General features: G+C 36.8%; 1 protein-coding gene across 4 annotated transcripts in view; it reads right to left on the bottom strand.

The window, feature by feature from the left end:
* The window catches only part of NLK (nemo like kinase), a 129,320-nt gene that overhangs the window by 52,735 nt on the left and 58,477 nt on the right, over positions 1-18,108 (bottom strand). For all 4 annotated transcript variants that reach the window (XR_006061357.2, XM_042256563.2, XM_042256564.2 and 1 more), the window contains exons 2-3: positions 10,247-10,376; positions 562-617 (exon numbers count right to left, since the gene is read on the bottom strand). Coding sequence is in view for 3 of the 4 variants with exons in the window: in XM_042256563.2 (XP_042112497.1) it covers positions 562-617; positions 10,247-10,376 (186 nt within the window). In the remaining variant the exon portion in view is untranslated. The remainder of the gene's footprint in view (positions 1-561; positions 618-10,246; positions 10,377-18,108) is intronic.

Raw genomic sequence — 18,108 nt, 5'->3', positions numbered from 1 at the left:
CCAGGAGCTGGTCAAAGGTCAGTCATTTCTCGAGAATGTGTAGGAGTAGGGCGCCCCAAATTCGCTGAGTTAACCCTTTACTGCACAGAGGGATGAGTTCCATAAAGGACTAGTAGGTTGAAGTATCACCAAGAATTATAGTATTCAAGAGCTCTCTTTAATTTTCACCTTACCCAAGTGGTTAAAAAAAAAGATCAGTATTATCTTCTTGACTGGCAGTTGTACAGTGACAAAGGACTTTACCAAATTCTGTTACAACAAAGCTGCCTCAATGGTTTCATCAGCAAAAAAGGAATAGCAATAACCTATCTCAAAAGGATGTGGGGATGAAGTGAAACATCTATTCAGAAGTCTTGTTTTGTGGTATCACCACTCAGGATATATTGATAACGCTGAGCTTTTTCAGATACTTGGGATTTCAAAATTACCTGGTTCTAGGTACTCAACCACTTCTGCAAGGATGAGATTTAATATACTTCAAGGCATGAACCCCAGAAGGTGCTAGAGGAACAAATTAATTAAAAAGTTGTTCCCTTCTTTCACATTCCCTGGTTAGGATACATTTCTTCAAAATAGTCAATGTGTGGAGGTTGGAGTATGTCAAGGGCAGAGAGTACCTGGGGAAAGGAAAAAAAAAAAAAAGCAAAATTTAGAGGAAAAAAAAAAAAGAACCAAAATATGACATAAATGCAAAAAAGTACTCTTAACTCATTAATGATTTCAGGCTTCATTATAATTGCCCACTAAGATGAACTAAATTTATCAATCAAGAAACACAGAAACATTAAGACAGGCTTTGTAAAATTACCATCAAAGACAACTTTAGCTACACCAATAGGAGAGAGGCAACTGGGATATACTACATGCCACCAGAACACCTGCACAGAAGAATGCGGGAAAGAAACAGGATTTGCTCTAAGAGCCTGAGAGCTCTATCTACCATTCGTCCTTTATTCCTCTGCTCAAAAATGTTTACTGTGTGTATTTTATCTGGTAGGCACTTTGGGAGGCTCTTCAGTAAAACTGATGAATAAAAATAACCACCCCACTCTCTTGACCAGGGAAGAGGAAGGCATTAAATAGTTAACAAAAACGGAGCTGATTTATTATCATGAAGGGAAAAAGTACAGAGCTGTGGAAGAAAAAGCTTCCCTGAAGGAACACTAAGAATGGCAGGGTGAATAGGACTTGGTCAGGCAGTGTGAAAGCACTGAGGCAAGAAAGAACCTGGAGGATTCTAGAAACAGAAATGCCAGTGCTTATGGAACACAGAGGGTGGGAGGAAAACAGACTGGGATAAAACAGAAGACAAAGGCAGGAGTTAGATCACAAAATCTCTAAATTACGGTAAGGGTTTTGGATTTTATTCCAAGTTACAGAAAAAGTCACTAGGGTGGAAAAAAGAAAGACTTTAAGGTATCTAAAATTCAAGTCCTTTATAAAAGCTGCACACTACCAATGTGACTTCTGCCATAGAAATGTAACAAATAGGCCTTCTTCCCCTACCAACTGTCTACCAACTCCTTTAAGCCCCACCTATGATGTCACACCTAAGAATTCAAACCTATCTTGCTAATGAGAAATATCAAGCTCAAAGGATACAGAATAAGGTATTTAACAGAAAATAAATTGTTATTTATTTAGTACAAGTTTATTTAGTAGTACAAGTTCATATCTCCTGATCTTTAGCTTAGTTTTTCAAGAAAAAATTTATTATGGAGAACTTCAAATATATAAAAGTGGGTAGAATGATATAAAAGAATACTCATGTAATCAAGACTTGGCCTTAGTAGTTATCTACATGTGACCTTTCTCCATTCATCTATACCCTCTAATCTCCCTGTATAATTTTGAAGAAATTATCAGCTGTACATCAGTAAGCATCTCTAAAAGCTAAAAACTTTTAAAAAGTACAATGAACAAATCTGAAAATTTAATGTTTTTCAACACCATTAAATACCCAGTGCTCAAATTTCTAAGTTTCTTATTTTTTTTTGGGAAAAAAAAAGTGTTAACCTAAATTAGGAGCTAAAGAGGATTTACATATTATGGTTGATGCATATCTAGCAAGTTTTACCTATAAATTTCTCCTCTATTTCTTTCTCTTTTCCCCTTGCGATTTATGTATGGAAGAAATTTTGTTCATTTTATTTTACTATTTTTATTTATTTGGCTATGTCGGCTCTTAGTTGTGGTACACAGGATCTTCGATCTTTAGCATGTGAACTCCAAGCAGTGGCATGTGGGCTCTAGTTCCCTGACCAGGAATTGAGCCAGGCCTTCTGCATTGGGAGCACAGAATCTTAGCCACTGGGCCACCAGGGAAGTCCCTTGTTCATTTTAAAGGTTATTATTAATTTTTTAGCCAATAATTTGTTACTTTATTAAGTTTTTCATTAAATGAAACCTCCTTTACTGAAAAAGCCTTCACTCACTTAGGGCTTCCCTCATAGCTCAGTTGGTAAAGAATCTGCCTGCAACGCAGGAGACCCCGGTTTGATTCCTGGGTCGGGAAGATCTGCTGGAGAAGGGATAGGCTACCCACTCCAGTATTCTTGGGCTTCCTTTGTGGCTCAGCTGGTAAAGAACCACCTGCAATGCAGAAGACCTGGGTTCGATCCCTGGGTTGGGAAGATCCTCTGGAGAAGGGAAAGGCTTACCCACTCCAGTATTCTGGCCTGGAGAATTCCATGGACTGTCCATGGGGTCCCAAAGAGTTGGACACGACTGAGTGACTTTCACTTTTACTCACTTTAATACCAGTTAAGTATAAAGGTTTTAAAATAGTTTAGATGTTTATAAAGAGTATCTTTAGTTTATAAAGAATATCTGTATTTCCTTTCTGAATTAAAATGTTTATACTTGGAAATCTTGGTATAAATGGAAAATAACAGATTTTCTAGTTTCTTCAAAGAATAATTTTTACCATATGAAAGATAAATTACTCCATTTCTATATTTTTAAACACCTATAATTAGCTGGTGTCACAAATTCACATAAATTCATTTCTCATTATGTGACAGAACAATTTTTAACATGAATATTTGATGCTTTGAGGAAGGCAGTTAGAAATTAGTGTTTTACTTGACATCTTTTGGACTCTAAGCTCTGTATCTGAACAACATACATCCTGTCTTGGGGGGAAACAGAATGCAGTGAGTGACAGCGTCCATTAGACAAAGCTATTTTACACTTCAAATCTATCTGCTATAATTAGAGGTTATCTAAAGGAAAGTGACAACCATACATTTTAAACCTTGATAGAGAAGAATGAGGCTTTCTTACTCTAAATTTTACGAGGCTTTCTGTACAACAGCCATAAAATAGGGTTAGACATTTGTACCAAAGCATTTAGCTGTGATTCTTGGCTTTGAAGGTATACTACTTTAAACTCTGTCTAGAATTTTTTAAATGCCCAGTATCTTATATTCCTGTTCTTTCTACGTCAAAATGTTTATCAGATGACAGCATTCAGTGTTTCCAGGTGGCAAAAACAGTGCTTAGAGATGATTCAGGAATCTCAGAAGTGATGTAAATGAGTTAAGTGAGAAGGAACATTAGCAGAGTTTCAAACCCCAGACTTAATGCCTGACTCACTATTTAAATAGTCCAAGTCCTTCTATAACCCCTCTATTATTTATGGGAATAAAGTATGTGAGATTAGCCTTATGATGTAAATAGGAGGTCACTTGTAAAGAGTCAAAGTATCCCAAAATACCAGACTCAAGACTCTGAGGATCTCAAACACACAAAAAGCAAGCTGATTTGTCTAATTAAAAAATGAACTAAAGCTCCGTCCTGAAATAGTGGTCATTACCAGTGTCTCAGCACATTTCTCAAATCTTTTAAGAGTTGGACAAAAGCTCATTGTGGTGGCTGCTTTTCAGAATTTTAACCTCTGTGATGTTAGAAGATTCACTAAAATTGGTTACATTAGTAAATGGCTTAGTGGGGTTTAAGTTAACCCTTTATCAATAAAACAATTGCTGTAAATAATCTGTCCTAAAATGTAACTGTTTGTGGAATTCAAATTTAATTAATTTAATCCCAAATTTAAGCAAAGGAGCTCCCACCACCTCTCCATTTTCTCACCTACCCTTACCCCCAATAGATTTTAAGTTGTTTAAGGTAGAGAATGTTATTTTTTTGAGCTGTAACATATAGTAAAATATACAGATTGCAGTGTATAATCTGAATAATTTTTATACACATAAAGTATATAACAATAAATTTTTATTCCATGGTTAAAAGCTAGATTAAGAAATTAAGGATTTTTCAACATCCCAGAAGGTCCCCTTACTCCTTTCTAGTCAAAGCCCATACCTGCTCAGAGGTTACCACTATTCTCACTTCCATCACCATGGATTCCTTTTGCCTGTCCTTGAACTTTACATAAATTGAATCATAAAAAATCAAGTCTTTGTATATGGTTTCTCCCATTTACTGTTATGCCTGTGAGATTCACCCATGTATGAATCTTCATCCTTTTCATTTTTGTGTAGGATACCAACATATCAATGGAATATAACACAAAGTATTTATCCAGAGTACTGCTGGCAAACTTGGTGGTTGTTTCTACATGTTATTACGAATAAAGCTGCTATGAACATTTCTGTACATGTCCTTTGGTAGATATGTGCGATCATTTGCCTTGGGTATACCAAAGAGGAGAATTGCTGGGTCACTGGGCAGGTGTATATTCAGCTTTAGCAGAAACTGTGGCAGAGAGCAACCAATTCTGACTCCGTGTTGACTGTTTCTTTGACTTGTTGTTCGTTGCTGTTGTTGTTATAATCATACATCAACGACCTGTCTCAGAGGACCCTGGCCTTCTGCCTGACTGTTAAACTAAAGTGCCTTTGTTCAGCTCACAGAGATAATCTGACTCTGCCCACTGTGAATGGTTGCAAGAGATTAACACATCTCTTCCACAGGCAGGCCATTCCAGCAGATGTTTTACAAGACTGATGGTCTTTTTTACTTTACTCCCTCACTGGCTCTCCCTCTCTGTTCTGCCTTTTGACTTTAGTTCCTCAGCACTTTTCTCTCTGGTTCTATAAAAGAATCTGGCATCTAGATCCCAACAAGATGGTTACTTTGAGATATTAGTTTGCCATCTTTTCGGTCAGTCGGCTTAACAAACTCATATTCCTTGCCTCAGCACCTTGTCTCTGATTCATTGATCTGTAGTGCGAGGAGCAGAGCAAGCTTGGACTCGGTAACAAATAACCAGTTTTCCTAAGTGGTTTTACAAATCTACATTCTTACCAGCAACAATAAGCTTCAGTTGATTCACATTCTCGTCCACACTGGGTATTGTCAGTCTTTCACTTCAGCCATTCTGGTGGGTATATAGTAGTATCTCACTAATCTTAATTTACATTTCACTAATCTTAATTTACATTTCCCTGATGACTAATAACTTTGAGCAATTTGTCACAGGCTTATTAGCCATTTGGTTATCCTATTATTGGTGAAATTCTTAAGTCTTTTACTGATGGGCAAAAATTTTTGATTTGGAGGAGCTCTTTATAAGATGTATGATGTTTGGATACAGAATTTACAGTCTGAAAAAACATCAAGTAAAATATTTATTTCTAATGGTTTCCCTCAAATGCTAAACATTTATTTTAAAAATTGTTCCATTACATAATAAATTCTGGAAGCAAGTTTTTTGCTGGATGATGTCTGAGGTCTGTCCTTTTCTTTCTCTTAAACTTCTGTGTTGCACATACAGTCACTTCAGTCATCCAACTCTTTGCGATCCTTGCCCGCCAGGCTCCTCTGTCCATGGAATTCTGTCCAAGAATACTGGAGTGAGTTGCCATGCCCTCCTCCAGGGAATCTTCCCAACCCAGGGATCGAACGCAGGTTTCCTGCACTGCAGGCAGATTCTTTACCATCTGAGCCACCAGGGAAGTCCCTTAAACTTCTGATGAGCATCAATTTTTAATGTCAATGGCGTCCTAGTGAACATTTTTTAAAAAAATGGTCAATGCTTTACTTGTCTAGTTAAGAAATCTTTGCTTATCTCAAAGTCATGAAGACATTTTCCTGTGTTTCATTCCAGAAGCTTTGTTATTTTACCTTTCACATTTAAGTCTCTGATCCATTTTGAATTAACTTATGTATATGTCATGAAGTAGACCTCTTTCATTGTTCTTGTTGTTAGGGTTCAGTTGTTAGGTCGTGTCTGAATCTTTTGCGACCCTATGGACTATAGCCCATCAGGCTTCTTTGTCCATGGGATTTTCCGGGCCAGAATACTGGAGTGGGTTGCCATTTCCTTCTCCAGGGGATCTTCCCCACCCAAGGATCAAACCCTTGTCTCCTACATTGGCAGGTGGATTCTTTACCACTGACCCACCAGGGAAACCCAGATTTTTCCAAATGGGTATCTGATTGATTTTGATATACTGAAATTGCCATCCACTCCCCTCTGGATTGCAGTGGCACCTATCTTATAAATCAGGTATACACATATGTGTATGTCAGTTTATAGACTCTATTCCATTTATCTGTCTATCCTTGTACTGCCTTGATTATTATAGCTTCATATGTTTCAATACCTGGATGTCTGAATCTCCAAATTTGTTTAACTTCTTCAGGATTGTCTTGACTAGTTTAGGTCTTTTCCATTTCCATAAACTTTAGAGTGTTTGTCAATTTCCAAACACACACACACACACAAAACCTTGCTGGGATGCTCACTGGGATTACCTTGAATATATAGCTCAACTTGGGTAAAGCATGCATATTAACCACAGTGAGTATTTCAGTCCATGAATACAAGCTACTGTATTATTATAAATGCATCAAGAGTACCACAAGATTCAGGCACAGAACAAACAAAACCAAATCCACTGATAAGTAACCTATTCTAATTATCCTTTGCCCTTTCATACTCCTTAGCAGCAGAACCATTAGCATTAATAATGTCTGTAGCCAAACAGCTTGTTGGCATTCAGAGAAGGGTCCTATTGGTATGATTCTTTTTCCTACTTATGAACCCAGAAAGGCCTTGTTTGAGTTTAGCCAGACTATACAAAGGAAAACAAATGATTCTTCTTTGCTTTCTCTACCTCCTCTTTGGCCTCCTCTACTCCAGAACTAAAAGGTTGGGAAGAAGTAACTCCAAGAAAGATCACTGAGGCTATCATTCTAGACTTCAAGATTTCGTATCTTTTTCCTGTCACTTTCACTTACTCACTTACTCTTCAATAGACTGTCTACCTACTGTGTGCTTAGTGTTATTACCTAAGGACAAAAAAAACCTAAGAACTGTATAACAAGGGCTCATGGCAGGAACCAGTGGGTCTTAAGGAGGCTCTGGATGGGCTTTAGAGGACTAGCTAATGTCTAAAATGAAATAAAAATTGTGTGCATATGTATTTTTCCAAAAGAGGGTATCTAGCATTCATCAGGTTCTCAAAGACTGAAAAAACCCTCACTCACCCCTCTTCCATGCTGTTAAAATGACAACCATGTCTGTGAAGTAGAGAATATACAGGCACAGCTCAAATTCTAACTAGATACTACTGAGATGCTACTAAACTGCTAAACAACATCGATCTTTAGAAAGTTAAACCCATTTCTGGCACACTAAGTTACTATATCACAGTGAATTTATCCTATAAGACGAACACTTTAATGGAAAAACAATGTGTGTGTGTGTATCTCAATCAGTCAAATCACCTGAAATCAATGAATATGATACATTGACTTTGAAGGTTCTGTTCAAAAGAAAATCCAAGTCTTCCAGGCCTCTGCAGCTATTCTCTGACACATACAAAGTCATTCAAATTAAAACCCCACCTTCCGGCAACGGCCAGGTGAATCTTTCTAAATGCCATTTTCATCATGACATTCCTTTCTGCTTCTTCTAGTCAATCAAATATTAATCTCAAAAGGCTCATCTTAAGGTTTACCTTCTCCCTGTTAAAAGCATCTTTGAGAGTCTAAGACCAGGACAATTACTCTCTTTTTCTTAATAGTACAATACTTATGTGTCATCTTTCACCTGAGAAGCTTTAAAAAAAAAGTACTGCTACCTGTAATCTCAACCCCAGAGATTACAATTTAGTAGGTCTAGGATGAAACCTATGAATTTGCATTTTTTAAGATTTACCTGGTGATTCAAATATACTTTGAGGTTTGGTTGCCCAGCTTTTCACTCTGCACAGAGCAGAGTGTCCTGTGTTAATGTTTAACCATGCAGGTAGTCCTCCCCCAGCACTGTTATCAGAGTATTTATCACATTACTAAACTCCCTGAGGGTAGCAACCCCTAGGAGCTGATGGAGTTTAGGGATATAGGATGCGCACAATAAATGTTTACTAAAGTAATGAATATGGGCTCTGAAGCAAGACAGATTTAAATTCCAATCTTGTGCCACCTTGACCTTGGGCAAGTTACTTAACTCTAAGCTTTGGTTTCCTTCTCGGCAGAGTAGGGACAGCAAGCCCTATCTGACAAGATTTTTACATATTAATATACGTAAAGTGTCTACATACTTCCTGACACTCAGTAACAAATGCTCAAGCATCTGGTCTACTTCCTTTAAAAAAGGACCATATTTCAAACTTTTCTTTGTTTTTTTTTTTTTTGGTATTCTCCATATGACCTAGCACTACACTCTGTACACAGGACACAATTAATAAACATCTGTTGCCTTAACTACATCAAATACCAGTTGCCTCTTAGATTGGCATTCCACACATACCAGGTATGCTGGCCCAGAGATACTTCTGTAGATTTCAGAGCACGGCATAAATTCATTATGTATAAAATAGTGGTGCCATGATGTCTTCAGCTCCAACTATCTGCCTCACTTTCGAACATTCCCAAAGAAGTCTACGCACTTTTTTCTGAACAGTTGTTGCTGTGTGTTAATATGTGTGATTTTCAAAAACGCAGTTTCTTTTCTCACATTACTCACTCTGACACTATCTCTGTAACTTAATTAGCTGCTCCATAGGAATGAGTCATGAGCAAAGATAGTAATATATACAGACAGTGGCCTATTACACCATCCCTCCTTTATGAAAGAAGCCAAGATAGGTCTGAATATAATAAACCATTGAAACCTATAGTAAGTGAATTTCTGATGCCACCTGCAAAATATTTCTTTCCCATGGATCCCTTTACTTGAGTCTCTGACAAGTGTATACAACATGGGTTGGTATTCACAATGCAAATTTGAGAAATAAATAACAAAGCAAGCACTAGACATCAATCTGAAATCACTTCCAAAATTTCAGGAACTAGTCATGAAATAGCGACCGGAATGATGTTTTGAAAGTTACTGAAACAAACACACACATTGTTAAGCAGTTCCAACTGAATAAACGACAAAACAATAACTTTCTAAAAAAGTTTAAGGAAAATGGATTGGGGGCGGGGGAATCAGTAAAATGAAATATGTCAAACCAAGGAGCTTCAAATAAAAACACATTGTAAGTCTGATATTCCCAGTTTTACCAAATACTTCAAACTTCTATAAATTTTTCTCTTAAAGTGTGATTCATACTTTGGCCAAAGTTCTTAAAGTTCCTGTGCAAACCAGCAGTCAGATTCACAAGCAATTATTATTTTCCTGACTTTTATTTCAGCAATTAAAACAGCACAGGTTGAGAACCAAATGCAGAATTTCAGGCAGTTTTTCTTTTCATATGAAATTAACAGTCTAACACTAACATCTGCCAGGTAAATTTTACATATATCAGACTTTTAATTCAGGATTAGTTGAAGAGAAGCTCTCTCAAACCACTATGATTCTCTTTCCCCATGAATCCTGACATCTCTAAGCAGAGCAATAAATAAGATAACTCATATTATCTTTAAGAGCTGTATTTTTTTTTTCCAGAGGAAAAACTGTTTTCTTATATCTTTAACTTAACTCTGATTTAAAATACTAAAAGATAAAAATAAGGCATTTAAAACCAGGGGCCAGTCACTTCTATTTAAATCACTCAGACTACATATTATACTCTATTTTTACATCGAGTATTAGTACTGTTCCCAAGCTAAGTTTTAACATTTGCTTTATATCAATTAATATTTCTGTCAATCAATAAATCCTAGAATTCATTTAAATTTGCTCATTCACAAAAAAGGTCTATTTTGTCTCAGGTTTCCAAATCCCTTAATATGGTAACGTACCCATTTTAATGTACCCTTTTTAAGTGCTCTTTACTAACATAATTAAACATGCTTAACAGTTATCCCAAACACCAACTTCACTTACATTATCATGTTTAAAAAAACACAACATCTTCAATTCCCGGAAGACCCTTTTGCAAGAGACCAGATTCTGGAAGACGTTGGGCATCTTTTTGAGTGCTACTCTCTTTCCATCTCTTGGATCTGTTACTGACCTAAAGACACAATATTTAGGGGGAGAGGAAAAAAAGACAGAGAAATCAATTCCAAACTTTGCTCTTCAACGTTTCATCCTATGACAGATACCTATATATTGAAACACTCAATATTAAATCCACTTAATAATGCTTAAGGTATCAGTGAGAAAGATTAAAAAAAGTATAACCAAACAGAATGTTTAGCTCACCCAACTCATTTGCCATGCTGCTCCTTTTTTTAAATCCCTAAATTTCTATAAAAACTTTAATCTTCCGGAGAGGTCATTTAGTGACACATCTGAGGTAGCAGGGCTATTAATGGTAAAGCTATTTTAAACATGAGGGGAAAAGTATAGAACAGTAACGTGACTGGAGTCAAATTAGTGTTATGCTTTATTTTCAGAACCAAACGTGGTCACTTTTAATTCAGTGTAGAGACTACAACTGCAGTATTTCTTATGTAAAGGAACACCTTTTAGCAATACGGTTTCTAGGACATTTCAGGACACAAGCGTGTCCCCTCCTAAGTCTGAGTGGGAGTTTAGGGGTGTGGCATCTTGGTTATGATAACGTCTGTCCTTTTGTTTCTCAGTTCTTGGTATGATAGCTGCCTCCTGCAGTTACTCTCTCTTTAATAACTCCGTGTCTCAGTGTCTGCCTTTTCTCTCTGCCTTCTAACATCTAAATCGCCAATTCCTCACATTACAGTTCCCTGTGTTTGAAGTACTAACATGTTTTCTATTTTTCTGACTGGACCCAACTGATACATATTAAGTTAAAGTTTTTGGTAATTACGGCCAATTGGCCATTTGGCTAACTGAGCTTCCATGAATTAATCTAAAGCTTTTTTGCCTTCTATCCATCATGGATGACTGGTTGTCTTTGTAGAATTCATTCCTGTCAGATTTATTTTGCTAGATAATTATCACTCTCGGCTACTGTTATCTTTCATTTTCTCTTTCAGTCATTCAATGATGTGGTTCTTCTTCCCATATTTCTATCGTTTTGAAATCTGGTCTGTATGTCACCAATGCCTTTATCTAAGTTATTAATTAAAGTTTAGAACAGGACTGAGGACAAAGCTCTTCAACAGATATAATACTAGAAGCCATCTTTATTCAATTAATTATTTACTTAACTACAATCACTCAGTTTATTTCTTCCTCTTGTCCAGGAAGAAATAAGACACTCATCAAATTATTTTTCTGAAAATAAAGCATTCCTTTCATTTAACTGTCTAAAAATCATACCAAACTTCTTTATGAATATCATCACTTCTTTACAAATTTATCTTAGTGATTGCTACTTCATATCCTGAGTTCTCGTTACTCTTAAATGGTGCATCCTAGTATTTTTAAAACAGCATGAGGACTCTACTTTCTCCCACTGACAGAAAATTTGGTAAAACAAGTATTATCATTTTTAACCCTTCAATACCTTGAAATGTAAGTCAACTACACTAAGAGACCTAACATTTTTGACTGTTGTTTAAAAAAACACCAAGCAAAATCCACAACACTGCTTAGAATCCACATAATCCAGGAAAGCAAAATACGAAGGAAACCAAATATAATATTATATTGACTATTACATTTTTTTTTTTATTTAAATATCTGGTACCTAGATACCAGAAGATAAAAAGTCAATGAAACAGCAAGGAAAGGAAATTCTGGGTCACACACTGCATAGTAGTCACTGCCTCTTGAGTCTTCTTTAATAGAGGACAATAAATGAGCATTTGTCTCTTATGACATTGCTATTTTGGAAGAGCACAGGCCATATTCTGTAGACCACTCCTCAATTTGGGTCTGACATTTTCTTAAGATCAGATTCAAGTTGATGCTGTTGGCTGCTGTTGTGTCGACTCTGCAAGCCCATGGGCTGTAGGTCGCCAGGCTCCTCTGTCCATGGCATTCTCCAGGCAAGAATACTGGAGTGGGAAGCCATTCCCTTCTCCAGGGGATCTTCCTGACTCTGGGATCTAACTGGGGTCTCCTGCATTACAGGCAGATTCTTTACCATCTGAGCCACTAGGGAATGTATTTTTTAACGGGAATGACCCAGATGTCTTCTCAGTGCATAACTTTAGTAGGCACATGAAGTCAGTTTTTCCCATGACTGATGATAACTGTGATGATTCGGATGAAGTGTTCTTTCAGGCTTCTACATTGTAAAGTTATTTTTTCTTTCTGTCTAACTGTAAATACTCCTCATCAAACTCTGGCCCACTACATTTAGCATCCATTGACGGCTTTATTGCCTCAATCAATAGTAATTTTTAATGTCTAATAATAGCTAGCCTGCACAATATTAATTTTAAAAAATGAGTAAATTGATTTAACACAATACCCTTTCCAAAGGCCTCATGCAGCAAAAATTCTTTGCAACTTCTGACTTCACTGACTTCTTGACCCTACCATGGTGAGGAAAGCTGTTCTAAGATAAACCCATTCTTGGCTCAAGGTTAGTACCATTCCTGGTGATATTTTAAGGTAAAATTCAAAAGCAGCATTTTATTTTATTATTCATGCAAAAGCCAGTCATGCCTGTGGCTGGTAACAATATAACTCTAATGAATGTGAATGGCAGTGCAGTAATTTCACGCCACGTTGAGTTTGTTCTCTCTTAACTTGAGGTAGCAGATGCTTTAGTTCAGCACAAACAGTAGCACAGAACACAGATAAGTGTGGAAGCCTGTTATACAGGAATTCTTTTATTTTCTTTGTTACTGAATGGCTTGCTGTGCTTAGTTTCTCTGCTGCTGCAATACCCTGGTTATTTCGACTGCACTTGTTAATGGAGCTCCTGCTATAGAGATAATGAACAATATGTAGGCAACTTTCCTCCTTTCAGAAAAAGGAAGTTATCCTTCGCCCTACAATTCAGTTATGACCAGTTACTTTCTCTAAAATACTACATGCTCTAAATAAAACAGTGCATCTGTCCTTTCATCTGCTTACCTTCACAGGCATTCCAGTTATACTAACAGGCACTTCCTCAGTTTTAAATTAACGTTTGATTCTGTAAACACTTAGAAGTTTTCAAAAGAGAAAAAGAAAAACAAAGTTTTAAGGGTTGTGAGAAAGAATCCTTTCTTATATCTTCTCGGGTTCATCAATCCTTCTCTGAACTTAGAATATAAGTTCAACTGTTTTTTAAACAGCCAGAAGAATCCATGAGCCATTCTTCAGAGAGATACAGTCAGTCAAAAGAGTCCACTACCAAAACAGGAAGCCTTTTAGATCTGGTGTGGTTGTTTTGTTGTAGAGTTTTCTTAATCCCAGGAAGCTGAGACCAGTGCCACAAATCTGCTTGTATTACTGACAAGCAGAAAGAGTAAAAGTTACTACTGGGGATACTTTTCAGGTACTAGAATGTTACGTTACAACATCTTTTAATTGTATAACTAATCAGCAAGAATCTCCTAGAAATTAATGCTCCTCATTCACTTTATGTGAAGAATCTTTCCCCTCTATATATTTTAGCAGTTTTAAAGTTCATGGCTCTGATACAGGTTTTTAACTCTCCAACAAAAATAATAATAATTTTTAATGAGAATGCTTCAATTTGGTTAAGAAATTTTTCTTCTAATTCTGGCCACATTAACTTGTAATCAGCAATCCTCTATTTTTTTGTTATATACTAAAATTACTATGTCAACTGTACCAATACAATACACATCTCAGTAACAGAACCTCCTAAGTGTTAGTCACTCAGCCGTGTTCGACTCTTTGCAACCCCCTACACTCCAGCCCACCAGGCTACTCTGTCTATGGAATTCTCTAGGCAAGAATACTGGAGTGGGTAGCCAACCCTTCTCTTCAGGAGAACTTCCTAACTACACTCTAAATGTTTACATTATTGCCTTCACATTCACGGGATTCACTTCCTTAAAAGTTATTTTTACTTGTATTTAGATGAAGTCTGTTGAGAAAACAATAGCAAAAACTATGAGACAAAATTTTTGACAACAAATAAGTCTAGAAAATGTTTAGTTGTCCTCAGTACTTATTATATGTTCATGGACACTACAGGTTAAAGAATATGGAATATTATTTATATGACTCTTTCGTTTTTCTAACCAGATCTTCAACAAGCTCTAGTCTGTGTGCACTCTGACATAATTTACAGAGTTGAAAACTATAGTATTTAGAAGAACAAATCTCCTAAGCTTTCCTGACCCCCACCCAAAAACACATTAAAAAGGTTTCTCATCTTTCATATTTAGATAATCTGTTCCATCAGTTGGGTTTTTCTGCTGTTGGTTTTTCTTTTAAAATGTTTATCCAAATTTAGTATTTGCTGAGTTAGCTCTATACATGAGAAAGCAACTTTTTCATTTTATTCAAAATATTTATAAAATAAACGATCCTCCAATTTTTTAATCTGAAAATTACAAGGAAAAAAGGTATTATACAGTAGCCAAACCAAACAGTTCATTTTTTTTTTTCTCATATCCTAATATTACTGATTGGGAGAAGCAAAATAGCTACATTTAACAGAAAGAGTTAAAGGGGAACTTAAACATCCTCTAACTCTGTGCTTAAGTAAGTATAAACAGCAATGATCCCAGCAGATGAGAGCGAGCGCTGAGCCATTCTGATCTATAGTGAGACACCCAGGGGTGCTAATAAGGGAGGAAGAATAAAGAATAGGCAAGCCATCCAAGCAGAGACACTACTTTGCCAACAAAGGTCCATCTAGTCAAGGCTATGGTTTTTCCAGGGGTCATGTATGGATGTGAGAGTTGGACTGTGAAGAAAGCTGAGCGCTGAAGAATTGATGCTTTTGAACTGTGGTGTTGGAGAAGACTCTTGAGAGTCCCTTGGACTGCAAGAAGATCCAACCAGTCCATTCTAAAGGAGATCAGTCCTGGGTGTTCTTTGGAAGGACTGATGCTAAAGCTGAAACTCCAATACTTTGGCCACCTCATGTGAAGAGTTGACTCATTGGAAAAGACTCTGATGCTGGGAGGGATTGGGGGCAGGAGGAGAAGGGGACGACAGAGGATGAGACGGCTGGATGGCATCACCAACTCGATGGACATGAGTTTGAGTGAACTCCAGGAGTTGGTGATGGACACGGAGGCCTGGTGTGCTGCTGCAATTCATGGGGTCGCAAAGAGTCGGACATGACTGAGCGACTGAACTGAACTGAACTGAAGCCACCCAATACCAAGCAGTCATATTTACTTTCAAATACTTGTTATTGTAAGATCTAACTTTAAGGCCTCATCAACTCCCCATTCCAATAGTCACTGAATAAGTTAAACTATAGGTGAAAAATTATCTAATGCAAATTATTGTCTTGGGAATATTTTATGGTGCCTGAGATCATGAATTAGTTCCATCCTTACTGTAGATGCTAAAAGACATAGAGACTCTTTCCCTCTCAGTCACTGTCAAATATCTCTGTAAGAGTCTGACCTGCCTGCACAAAAGCTGCCACATTGTCTTTCCAATGTTAGAGGGTGATCATGACACATCCTAGTCTGCCAAGTCTAGGAAATTTTCAGGGTCCACTAGCTACCATTTCTCCTAGAAACAGACCTGTGAATATCGTATGGGGAGGAAACCAGTTGCAATGAGGGAAAGGTATCTGTACAAAGCCACAAAGGAAAATAATTCACAACTGCAACTCCTGCTTGCATTTTAACAACTTCGGGCAAGAGGAGGTCACAAAGGGTAACCAAAACTAAAACTACGTCATACAAAAATGTACTTACTTTTAATCCCATTGATGACTTCATGAAAGATATGTATTCAGTAACAGGATCAATGATGAATATAAAGATTTTTTAATTAAAGAATGGCAATTTTTGTTACACATTAGTTTTATAAGTGTAGAAGATGTAAAATGAAAGAAAAGGACAGTTCTATTCATATGGTATGTTTATAGGATTATGGCTTTACTAATGTCAAAAACTGTAATAAATTGTGCACATCAGAAAAAGTTTGGTTTTTAATTGCCAAAGAGAATGCTTTACCATTTAGTGGTTAAGCTAATATTTTAATAACATAAACTATAAGTCTCAATGTGCTATTAGTTAAAAGCAAACTGAACACACCAACAATAAAGTCTTTTTTGGAATAAAAGGGAAATTCTGAATATGGTTTAAAATTACGATTATAAATTAAATTTCCCTATCTTCTAGAGACACATATTCTTATATATACATAAGTGAAATGATATGAGATCTAAGATTTGTTTTAAAATACTTCAGCAATAAAGACTGTTGAAATGAAGCAAATCATAAGAGTTACTGAACCTGAGTGGTAAGTTGTCATTGTTTAGTCGCTGTGTCAAGTTCTACTCTTTTAGGACCCTGTGGACTGTAACCCACCAAGCTTCTCTGCCCATGGGATTTCCCAGGCAAGAATATTGGAGTGGGTTGCCATTTCCTTTTCCAGGGGATCTTCCTGACCCAGGGATCGAATCTGTGTCTCCTACACTGGCAGGCAGTTTCTTTACCACTGAGCCACCTTGGAAGCCTGGTTAATGGGATCTAATTATTCATAAGTAAAGAAAAAGTATGTTTGCAAAATTGCCAAATAAAAAATTAAAATGAAAAAATATTTAAATTTTATAATAATGCTAGAAATAGCCAAAACTGGGATTAAAGAAAAGTTATGCAAGATTTCTACATAAAAGTACTGAAAACACATCACTGAGAGAAATTAAAGACATAAATAATGAAGAGATATACCATATTCATGAATTAGAAAGCTATTTAATACTGTGAAAATTTCAATTCTCCCCAAATTGATTTATAGACTCAAGTTGAAATTCAAAACATAAAATGGTTTTCATTTTGTAAAACTAGACAAATTAGTATAAAAGTTTTTATGGAAATGAAAATATGCCAAGGAAAGCTAAAAGGAAAGACACTCTTGAAAAGAATGAGAAGGGAAAATTGCTCTCCCAGACATGAAGATTTACTATAAAGCCATGGTAATTTAGCCAGTCTAATAGTCCAATGAAACAGAAATATGGCGCAGAAACAGATTCTCCCATATATAGACATTTGGCTTATCATAAAGCTGGCTATGCAGACAGAACAGCCGTCTTAAGCAAGTTCTTCTCAGCTTCAAAACTAAACATTGCTCTATAATACTGAGGCTCAGAGTCTGCAAACCATGTTTTGGTTTTTCCAACTAGATCCATGTTAAGACTCCGCTAATAAAGGGCTTTAAGTTGCTGCTAAGTTGCTTTAGTCGTGTCTGACTCTTTGAGATCCCACAGACGGCAGCCCACCAGGCTCCCCTGTCCTTGGGATTCTCCAGGCAAGAACACTGGAGTGGGTTGCCATTTCCTTCTCCAATGCATGAAAGTGAAAAGTCAAAGTGAAGTCGCTCAGTCGTGTCCGACTCTTAGCGACCCCATGGACTGCAGCCTACCAGGCTCCTCTGTCCATGGGATTTTCCAGGCAAGAGTACTGGGGTGCGGTGCCATTGTCTCCTCCATAGGAGCAAGGCTAGGGTAGCAAAAAAGGAACAAAGGGCTCTTATCCAGTTACATACAGAACCCTGGATTAATTCAAATGGCCAATAAACATGAAAAGGAGCTTAACCTCATTAGTCATTTGGGAAATGAAAATTAAAACCAAAGAGAAAGTGTGACTTAACCACCCAAATGGCTGATGTTTAAAAGCCTGATAATACCAAACGTTCGGTGAAGATGTGATGCAATGTCAACCCTAATACATTGCTAGTGGAAGTGTAAATTTATAGAATCACTGTGGGAATCAGGT

The sequence above is a fragment of the Ovis aries genome, chromosome 11, assembly GCF_016772045.2.
Source record: "Ovis aries strain OAR_USU_Benz2616 breed Rambouillet chromosome 11, ARS-UI_Ramb_v3.0, whole genome shotgun sequence".
Classification (NCBI taxonomy): domain Eukaryota; kingdom Metazoa; phylum Chordata; class Mammalia; order Artiodactyla; family Bovidae; genus Ovis; species Ovis aries.
This window is presented reverse-complemented; position numbering and strand designations above follow the sequence as displayed.